This window comes from Scyliorhinus torazame, chromosome 22 (assembly GCF_047496885.1).
Source record: "Scyliorhinus torazame isolate Kashiwa2021f chromosome 22, sScyTor2.1, whole genome shotgun sequence".
NCBI lineage: Eukaryota > Metazoa > Chordata > Chondrichthyes > Carcharhiniformes > Scyliorhinidae > Scyliorhinus > Scyliorhinus torazame.
In genome coordinates this window covers 91,768,936-91,780,240 of record NC_092728.1, presented here as the reverse complement: position 1 = coordinate 91,780,240, position 11,305 = coordinate 91,768,936, and the positions used below count along the sequence as shown (strand labels likewise).

At 46.3% G+C, this 11,305-nt stretch overlaps 1 protein-coding gene across 1 annotated transcript in view; it reads left to right on the top strand.

The window, feature by feature from the left end:
* The window catches only part of stom (stomatin), a 60,201-nt gene that overhangs the window by 441 nt on the left and 48,455 nt on the right, over window positions 1–11,305 (top strand). Inside the window, exon 2 of the mRNA XM_072488572.1 lies at window positions 10,261–10,364. Coding sequence (XP_072344673.1) covers window positions 10,261–10,364 — 104 coding nt within the window. The remainder of the gene's footprint in view (window positions 1–10,260; window positions 10,365–11,305) is intronic.

Here is an 11,305-nt window from a genome sequence, read left to right as displayed (position 1 = left end):
TGCACACTATAGGGCCATGAGCTGATTTCTTTCTCCCAATTATTCTGTGGCGGGGAAGGGTGTAATGTCGGTCCAGCCCTCTGGAATTCCTTCAAACAGCATTAATTTGCCAGATTTCCAATTTACGGACATGTTTCCTGTAGCTTCCTCTTGGGAAATGGAGTTAGTGACCACGATTGTGAAATTGAACATAATTGGAGTTGGAATGAATCCTACCACCCACTCCCCCCTCCGAGCCTGCTCTGTCTTTCAACGCGATCAGCAGCCTCCACCCTTTCCTGCCCAATCCCCATGTCCCTCGATTCCCCGAGTTACACAAGCTGTCTATCTCAGACTTCGATATATTCAAAAGAGGGGGGCGTTTTGCTACCCTCTTGGGCAGCGAATTCCAAAGAGTCCCAACCCTCTGCCTGAAGGAACCTTTCCTCACCTCAGTCTTAAACGATCGGCACCTTATCCTGAGTCTCCGCTTCCCGTGGTCTCGATTCCCCAGCCAGGGGAGAACAACCTCTCTGTGTCTGTCTAACCCATCGAATCAAACCTACACCCCCACATTTTCAGCGACTTTGTCAAATGGGTTATTTTCACTTAATTCCGAAGGTGGGACGACATTATATAGTGTAGGTCACAAAAATGTTATGGCATGTAAGGCCCAGTGTTTGTACCGGCTCTCCAGTTGAGTATTCTGACTTCCTGTCATTCTCCTGCCTTTTCCCTGTACCCCTGCACATTGCATTCCATTCAAATAATCATCTAATGCCTCGATTGAACCTGCCTCCTCCACACTTCCAGGCAGTGCGTTCCAGATCCAAACTGCTCGCTGCGGGAAAAGGCTTTTTCTTTTCTTAATTCCAGGCCCCCTCTTTCTTGATCCTTTTACAAGCGGCAACAATTTCTCCCCATCTTTTTTTAAAGAGCTTTTATTATAAACACAATAATATTAAACAGTTAATGCAAGTCACAGTGCAAAAATAACATGATAAACAATCAAGAATCGACACTAACTTAAACCCCCAACATTAAACCAAACCCCTTAACAACTAGCAGTGACTAACCCTTTAAAAAAGAAAATGCTCGGTTAGTTAGAATGCTTCTACCGACCCCCTGATGGTGTACTTGACCATTTCCAAATGCAAGAAAGGCATGAGGTCACCCAACCAGGCCGAGGCACTGGGCGGAGCGGAGGAACTGGTCTCTGGGCTATCAACGAGGCAACGGTGAGGACATCCACCTTCACCCCTGTCTGAAGCACCGGCGAGTCTGATACCCCAAAAATGACCACCAGTGGACATGGCCCAGATCAGCAGTAAGAATCCCTAACATGCTGCTCAAGAAAGAGACCCAGAAGCTCACCAACTTGGGACAAGACCTGAACATATGTGTGTGGGTAGCCGGTCCTCGAGAGCAACGCTCACAGCTGTCCCCCAGAGAAAAACAAAATGCCCGTTGTTGCCTTTATCAAGTGAGCCCTGTGCACGACCTTGAACTGAAATGGACTAAGACGAGCGCAAGAGGATATAAGAACATAAGAACATAAGAACTAGGAGCAGGAGTAGGCCATCTGGCCCCTCGAGCCTGCTCCGCCATTCAATGAGATCATGGCTGATCTTTTGTGGACTCAGCTCCACTTTCCGGCCTGAACACCACAACCCTTAATCCCTTTATTCTTCAAAAAACTATCTATCTTTATCTTAAAAACATTTAATGAAGGAGCCTCTACTGCTTCACTGGGCAAGGAATTCCATAGATTCACAACCCTTTGGGTGAAGAAGTTCCTCCTAAACTCAGTCCTAAATCTACTTCCCCTTATTTTGATGTTGACCCTGCGAAGAACCTCATGAGATGTGGATACCACAGGCACTTGTTGCCCATCCCTAATTGCCCTTGAAGTGAGTGGTTTGCTTGTCCATTTCAGAGGGCAGTTAAGAGTTAACCTGTGGGATCGCCTGGGAGCAGGGTACAGGATGCTTTAGGCAGGCGCTGGTGACTGATTAAATACCTGTCAGGCAATTATGATTGGAAACTTCCCGTTGCACAATGAGCCATGCAGGAAGGTGCCAGGTCTGACCCAGGCTGTGGCAAGGATCCTGTAGTTGGCATTTGCTCTTGGGCAATTTTGCTGATCCTGATCACAAGCCGGCCCACATGCCCCTCCCTGGAATTTTGTGAGATCAGAATTGGGGCCTGGTTGTGATGCTTCTCGCAATCAAATAGCAGACCTTGACTTATCACCTGACGAGTGGGCAGAATAGCAGAGGACAGGCAGCACCCATTAAATTCTAATCCAACCAAGACTTGAGGGTGGTGGTGGGGGGGTTAGTCAGAATAGTCAGAATGGGGAAGGAAATCACGGTTAAGATAAAGTGTCACCGTATTTATTGCACCGGTACAAATGTGCTACAGGAACTTTAGCCAATCTGCTTTAATCTGTGATCTGCTACTTGTTCATTTATCACTCACAGTACTGCCACCACAAGTGGTGACCACAAGTACTTCAGACAAACGGGATGTCTAAAAGCTAGAACGTACAAAAAGATCAAATCGGTATAAGTACTGCGGGGGTGTAAATATCTGGGTGGTGTTAAGATTTTACACACCCACCATTGGACCTTATTGACAACACAGAAATCCAGTCTTGAAAGAAAACTTTAAAGCTAATTCTGAAGACAAGGAAATTTGGAGTTTGTCTTGTCCATTTTATTTTCCAGCTTTTCTGCACCCACCCTGTTCCGATGTATTTATTCTTGATTTTGAACTGGCCTTGAGTACCATTGAGTTTACAGTGCAGAAGGAGGCCATTCGGCCCATCGAGTCTGCACCAGCTCTTTGAAAGAGCACCCTACCCAAGCCCACACCTGCACCCTATCCCCATAACCCAGTAACCCCACCCAACACTAAAAGGGCAATTTTGGACACTATGGGCAATTTAGCATAGCCAATCCACCTAACCTGCACATCTTTGGACTGTGGGAGGAAACCGGAGCACCCGGAGGAAACCCACACACACACACACGGTGAGAACGTGCAGACTCCGCACAGACAGTGACCCAAGCCGGAATCGAACCTGGGACCCTGGAGCTGTGAAGCAATTGTGCTAACCACTATGCTGCCGTGTTGCCCAAGTGGTTCAATATTTTTCCATCACCTGTTAAGCCACTCCAGAATATTCATATAAAGTGACCTTGCTAAGTTGCTGAAATGCTGGGAACCTGAAAGCAGTTTTACCTGCTAGGTTTTGACCACTTCCACCCAACTTCTTTCTCTCCCCACATGCTCAAAAAGATGCCCTTCAGCAGAGATTCTGGTCCTATCGTCACAGGTGCCTCCCCGTTGGGCTTTTAGCTGACGTGTTTCCACTTGTCAAGTTCAAAACTAGAGGCCATAAATGTGACATTGTCGCCAGCGAGCCTGTAGAGAATTCAGATTAACGCTCGTTGCCTGGAAAGTGAGAAGGTAGAACGGGCTACAATTTGGAGTGGTCGAGGAGAAGTGTGTGTATGTATTTAAGGCGAACATGTGCATTAGGAGCAGGAGGCCCCTCCGCCGGGAGAGTTGAGTTGAGGATTATCATGTCAGATCAGTCATGATCTCGTTGAACGGTGGAGCACGCTCGATGGGCCGAATGGCCTACTTCTGCTCCTACATCTTGTGGTCTATCAAGCCAGTATTGAGGGTTAACATGTTCAGATCGGTTTAAGCCCTGAGGTGGGGACGTGTGACATTAAAATCACTGCAGTTTGTGCAGATTTGTATGTTGCTGATACTTTGCACAGAATTATTACCTAATCGTTTTATTTACTGTACATACGCTTCTCTACATTTCAATTTTTTTCACCTCCTGAGTCTGTACCTTGGGAATAAACAGTGGAAAGGCTTTTGTTTTGTATGCTGGGATAAGTTTTAATTTTAGCCGGTTGAGGGTAAATGATTGATGTGCCTGGCCATTGTTCAACCGCAATAACCGCTTGTCGTGGCTGAATGTCAATGGAACTGAAGTCATCCTTTTCAGCTTCAGTGGAAGACCTCTGCTATACATCTCCTCAGTCTCGGCCTAGCGGCCACAAGCTTATTTAGTGCGTTGTTTGACCTCCGTGTGATTCGTCGACGAGGCACTTTTCATTCCTGGGCCCGCCCTGCCCTATAGAACCTCCTCCAACCCTAGCTCCCCAATTCTTCCCCTCCCTCTCACACTCCTCATTTTCAATATTTATCTATCTGGGAAAGAGAAATGTTCAAGGAAAATAACAAAAATAACCACCTCTTTTCATGTCCCGATGATTTCTCTCCAGGGTTGCACACATCAGTGTCTGGAAGATTGATCCTCAATTCCTGGTGACTCCGGGCCAATCCTAGAGGGTTAACACCCTGCTGGCCCTTCAGACATCAAGCCCCTGTCTTGCTACAACTCCTTTCCTCAGCAATTTGCTCCTTTCTTCAAAGGATTCCTTAAAATCCCTTCCCTTTCGTGTATTTTCTTTTCTCTCTCCGAGCCGCTCCTGTTGAGTGGCTAACCTCCATTGAAGCACTCGTCATGGCTCGGTCAGCTGTGCTCTTGCATCCTGATGCAGAAGGTCAGAGGTTCAAGTCCCGCTCCAGGAACGTGACTACGATATCAAGGCGGACACTCCAGTGCAGTACTGAGGGAACTGTTGGAACTGCCGGCTTTGAGGAAACCTGCCTCCCTCAAGTGGGTGTACAGAATTCCATGGCACGTGTCCTGGCCAATATTTATCCAGTAACCAAAATCAGTAAAACTAATGATCTCATTTATCAAATTGCTGTTTTGTGGGACCTCGCTGCGTGCAACTGGCGGCACAATAGCACAGTGGTTAGCACCGTTGCTTCACAGCTCCAGGGTCCCGGGTTCGATTCCCGGCTTGGGTCACTGGCCGTGCGGAGTTTGCACGTTCTCCCCGTGTCTGCGTGGGCTCCCTCCGGCTGCTCCGGTTTCCTCCCACAAGTCCCGAAAGACGGGCTGTTAGGTAATTTGGACATTCTGAATTCTCCCTCCGTGTACCCGAACAGGCGCCGGAATGTGGCGACTAGGGGCTTTTCACAGTAACCTCATTGCAGTGTTAATGTAAGCCTACTTGTGACAATAAAGATCATTATATTATTATACATTGGCTGCCACGCTTCTCACATGACAACAACGACCGCATTTCAAAGGAATTGACTGCAAAGCACTTTGCATCCCTCGGTCAAGAAAGGTGCGACGTAAATGCAAAGGCTTTTTTATTGTGCCTCTGCCGCTTGTATTTCTATATGTACAATGAAGTGAAAGCTGTTCGAAGCTAAGATAAGGCTAGTTTTCTTCAGTCAGGTTTCTAAGGTGCTGAGTTTAATTAAAGTCTCTGCAGTAGGTCTTAAAAGATGAGCACTGCAGGGTTAATTATCAAGTTGAATGTACAGGGGATTACTGTAACTAGTTTACATTATTAGATGATTACAGCGGAGCAGTTTGTTGCAAAGACATGTCCAGCTGCAGTTGTATTCTGGGGAGAGCATTTAGTTTTTTTTGCCTGGTCGGGATACGTTGAGACGATGGGGTAAATTTCCCAGACTTGTCCAGGGTGCGACAGAAAACCGGGTGGACCATGTAGCGGTCGGTTGACCTCGGGCAGGAATTCGGTGCGTGGGCGGCCGAAACATCCCGCCCGATGAATTGAAATTGCATCGTTAACAAGTTTAAGTATGGGGCAGGAAGGCGGTGAGGTATGTTGCTAATTTTCTCCTTGGTTTAATTGCTCTGTTTTATTACCTTTGCTCTCGAGTCGCCAGGTATCTTTATGATACCGCCACGTGGTTCAAGTCCGAGTAATGATCAATAATCCAATACACCGATTAGTAAGATTTAAATCAAAGCACATTTATTATACACAGTAACCACTACTCATGTATAAATTCTACGTCTAAGCGACTTCTACAACTAACAGGCCTATACTTAACTTGGAACTGGCCCACCAGGTCAGGGAAACGAATGGCCTTTCGTTCGGGTTCTGAGCCTGCGGGTTTCGAAGGTGGTACAGATTGATAGCTAGGAGCGCCTATCTCGTAGCGAGCGTTGAAGTAAGTCTTACAGTTTCGATCAGCTGCTGAAGAGTGAGGAGCTGGAGAAGCGGTGGAGAAGAGAGCGATTTGAACTTGGGGCTCAATTCTTATAGTTCCCAGGGGCTTCCCACCTTTCGGGGCGGACCCTGTACCTGGTCCCAAGTGATTGGACTTTGTCCCAATCGCTTGGTTCGATTTTCTCCAATGCTGGAGCGGTTCCCTGATCGATGGGCGGTCTTGAGGTGCTCGTTCACCTCCATTTGTGTCGGCTTCTGCTGGCGCCAAGAGTCTGGTTTTGCTTTGTGTGTCTAAATGTTGCTTATTGTTCCCGGGGATTGCTCATTAGTATGCAGATGGCTGGTGTTTTGTTATGCTGATGGTTGCTGGATTCGATCTTGTCTGGCCTTTCCAGAGGTAAATACACAGCCAGCCTGCAGCTGCTGGTTTTTCTCTTGTTGGCTGACTTTCCCATCAGCCTTTGCCGCTCGCCATTTTGAATCGGGAGTTGGCCATTTTAAGTGGCTACAGGTAGTAGTGATGTCACTGGATCAGTGATCCCGTGGCCCAGATTAATGCTCTGGGGACACAGGTTCAAATCCCACCACGTCAGCTGACGGAGCACAAATTCAATTCATGAAAACCATGAGTTGAAAGCTAGCCGCAGTCACGGTGACCATTATCGTTTTTAAAAAAAAAAACACTTCACTAATGTCATTTAGGGAAGGAAATCTGTTGTCCTTAGCTGGTCTGGCTGACATGTGTCTCCAGATCCACACAGCAATGTGCTTGACTCTTAACTGCCCTCCGTAATGGCCAAGCAAGCCAAATTCAAGGGTAACTAGGAATGTGCAACAGGATACCCACATCCCGTGGGAAATAAATGTTGCTCTCTCCCTGTCTTTTCCTCCATAGTGTATTGGTACAAATATACCAAATACAGCAATTTTGTGTAACAATTAAGGTCTTTACTGTGTTTGCTCATGTTAAGAGTTGCACAATGTGTCTTGGGGGGGATGGAGAATCTTCCCCCTTTAGTTACAAAGCCTTAATGTAACGCTGAAATAAAAAACAGAAAGTGCTGGAAATACGAAGGTCAGGCAGCATCTGTGAAGAGAGAGACCGAGTTAACGTTTCAGGTCAATGACCTTTCATCAACTTCGAAGGTCTGTTCTGACGAAAGGTTAACTCAGCTTCTCTCTCCACAGAAGCTGCCTAACCTGCTGAGTATTTACAGCATTTCCTCTGAATTCAGATTTCCAGCATCTGCAGTATTTTGCTTTATTGATCATTGCGAGAAGAAACTCACTGGGCCAATCAATGGACTAAATTTCTATTGGGTCTGTTGATCCAAGATCCATTCAGTAACTGCAGCACAGAGATTTTTTCCATTAAACTGCGAGCAATGTGGCTGGGAATGTGAGTGCAATGGAAGAGGAGGAAAATGTTGAGTTCAAAAGACCAGAAGACATAGGAGCAGAATTAGGCCATTCGGCCCATCGAGTCTGCTCCGCCATTCAGTCTTGGCTGATATTTTCTCATCCCCATTCTCCTGCCTTCTCCCCATAACCCCTGATCCCCTTATTAATCAAGAACCTATCTATCTCTGACTTAAAGACACTCAGTGATTTGGCCTCCACAGCCTTCTGTGGCAAAGAGTTCCACAGATTCACCACCCTCTGGCTGAAGAAATTCCTCCTCACCTGTTTTGAAGGATCTTGCCTTTAGTCTGAGATTGTGTCCTCTGGTTCTAGCTTTTCCTACAAGTGGAAACATCCTCTCCACGTCCACTCTATCCAGGCCTCGCAGTATCCTGCAAGTTTTAATAAGATCCCCCCCCTCATCCTTCTTAACTCCAACGAGCACAGAACCAGAGTCCTCAACCATTCCTCAAAGGACATTGAGGCTTGCTGTATGGGGAGAGATTTACCGAATACGATATAAACCACAAAATAGACTAATTTAAAGAATTTATTTTTGAATAACGAGCTTGAATCTTTATTTTCATTTCATTGGTATTTGCGATTCACCCAGTCATTTTATTTGATTTCTCAAATTTATTACCCATGCCTAATTGCGCTTGGGAAGGTGGTGGTGAGCTGCCATGAGCCATTGAAGTCCATATGGAAGGTATTGCCAGGGAGGATTTTGACCTGGTGACCGTGAAAGAACAGCAGTTATAGTTTAAAGTCAGGATGGTGTGTAGCTTGGGGAGGAACTTACCGGTGGCGACATTTTCATGTGGTTGTTAGCCATGTTCTTCGAGGTTGGAGAGGTTGCGGGTTTGGAAGGTGCTGCCTATGGACCCTTAGTGAGGGTGCCATAGTGCATCTTGCCGATGGTACACACGGCTGCCACTGTGCGCCGATGGTGGAGAGGGTGAATGCTTAAGGCAGTGGATGGGGTACCGTTCAAGTGGGCTGCTTTGTCCTGGATGGTGTAGAGCTTCTTGAGAGCTGTTGGAGCTGCACTCGTGCAGGCAAGCGGAGGAGTGTTCCATTGCACTCCTGACTTGTGCCTTGTAGATGGTGGGCAGGCCTCGGGAAGTCGGGAGGTGAGTTACTAACTGTCTCTGACCTGCTCTTGTAGCCACCGTAATTTAATTTATTTATTTATATAAATTTAGAGTATCCAATTCATTTTTTCCAATTAAGGGGCAATTTAGCGTGGCCAATTCACCTACCCTGCACATCTTTGGGCTGTGGGGCGAAACCCACACAGACACGGGGAGAATGCGCAAACTCCACACGGACAGTGACCCAGAGCTGGGATCGAACCTGGGACCTTGTTGCCGTGAGTCAGCAGTGCTAACCACTGTGCCACCGTGCTGCCCGCCACAGTAATTTTATGGCTAGTCCAGTTCAGTTCCTGGTCAAAGGTAACCCCAGGATGCTGATAGTGGGTAATGTCAAGGGGCGATGGTTGGATGTTGGAGATGGTCATTCTGTGGCATTTTGTGGCAGAAATGTTACTTGCCACTTATCAGCCCAAGCTGATTGAATTCATATAAGTGAGGCTAATAGTTCCTGGAACAAACGGCTGCGTACTGATCTAATTTGTGCTTAAAAATAGTGCACCCGAACAGCTTTTATACTTGCGAGTTCCCGTGTTAAATAAAAGTGAATAATTTATGAGGGATCAAACAGATGTCTGCATAATAAAAGTAAATAAGGGAGGTAGTTCCATTGTTGGACAGAGATGGTTTTTCATTAAATAACTTTGCATTGTGTTGTTGGTTTTAGGTACTGAAGGACCATATCAGGACAGCAAATAGGTGTCGTGATAACGCAATTCCCATGTTGAAGCTTTGAAACACAAGCTGACTTTCAGGAGCATTCCCATTTAACACCATTGAATAGAGTAAACGACCGTAGCCATCAAATGCAGAAACTTAAACTGCGTGTATGCAGCAGTTCTTTTCATGAATGAACCATAACCATCAGAATTCTGACCACTTATTAGCGGGCGTTACCTTGCTCCCTACCTTTTTCAGAAACACTGTCGAGGGTCATCACATGGATGATGTCAGAGGGAAATGCTGGGTGTGCTCACAAAGAGCTGTGACAGATGTGCTAGATGAGGCGGCACGGGCGCACAGTGGTTAGCACTGTTGCTTCACAGCGCCAGGGTCCCAGGTACGATTCCCGGCTTGGGTCACTGTCTGTGCGGAGTCTGCATGTTCTCCCCGTGTCTGCATGGGTTTCCTCCGGGTGCTCCGGTTTCCTCCCGCAAGTCCCGAAAGACGTGCTTGTTAGGTGAATTGGACATTCTGAATTCTCCCTCCGTGTACCCGATCAGGCATCGGAGTGTGGCGACTAGGGGCTTTTCACCGTAACTTCATTTGCAGTGTTAATGTAAGCCTACTTGTGACAATAAAGATTATTATTAATGTGAATGGGCTTGTCTGCTTCAAACCTTTGTGGATCTAAGCCAGAAACACATAGAACATACAGGATGTGATAGCTCTCCCGTTTAGCCTCTGCCAAAAGAATGCAGATATAATATTGGTGTACAGATCACTGGGAATGTTCACATATATCTAAGCCGGGTGTTGAAACAGTGACCAGAGAAAGGCTTTCATCTGGAATCTACGTTTTACCATAAGTTAGCATGTTTTTTTTACTGACTCATTATTTACTGGTGTACAGCTTCAAAATCAGTTGCTCCCTTTTACAAAGCAACATTTAAATCTGTTCTTATTTTTCTTCACAGATCAGTCCAACGTGAGCCTTGGCTGTTGTGGCTGGATCTTGGTTATACTGTCCTATTTCTTCATGATTATCAGTTTCCCCCTGTCCATCTGGTTGTGCATGAAGGTAAGGACTGGATTGGATTTGTTCATTGTTAAGTGTACCAATGAAAGGTACAGTGAAAGGTATTGTTCTGTGTACGGTTCAGACCTATCATTCCGTACATGAAAAGAAAATACATAATAGGGCAAACATAAAATAAACACTCTAAATGTATAGACACAGGCATCAGGTGAAGCATACAGGAGTGTAGTACTACTCAGTAGAGAAAATGTGTGAAGAGATCAGATTGGCCCATAAGAAGGTCATTTGGGAGTCTGGTAACAGCGGGGAAGAAGCTGTTTTTGCATCTGTTAATACGTATTCCCAGACCGTTGTATCTCCTGCCTGATTGAAGAACAAAGGACAATACAGCACAGGCACAGGCTCTTCGGCCCTCTAAACCTGTACCGGTCATGATGCCAACCTTGGCCAAAACCCTCAGCACTTCCTAGTGCCGTATCCATCTATATCCATCCTATCTACGTATTTGTCGAGTTGCCTTTTGAACACCGTTAATGTATCTGCTTCCACAACCTCCCCTGGCAACGCGTTCCAAGCACTCACCACTCTCTGTGTAAAAAAACAAAAAAACTTTCCTCTCACATCTCCTCTTAACTTTGCCCATGGACCTTAAACCTATGCCTCCTGGTGACTGACCCCTCCACCCTGGGAAAGAGTGCCTGCCCATCCACTCTATCCATGCCTCTCATAATCTTGTAGACCTCTATCGGTCATCCCTCCACCTCCGTTGTTCTAATGAAAACAGTCAGAGTCTATTCACCCTCTCCACATAGCTAACACCCTCAAGAAATGAAATGAATGAAAAATCAAATGAAAATCACTTATTGTCACAAGTAGGCTTTAAATGAAGTTACTGTGAAAAACCCCTAGTCGCCACATTCCGGCGCCTGTTTGGGGAGGCTGGTAAGGGAATTGAGCCGTGCTGCTGGCCTGCCTTGGTCTGC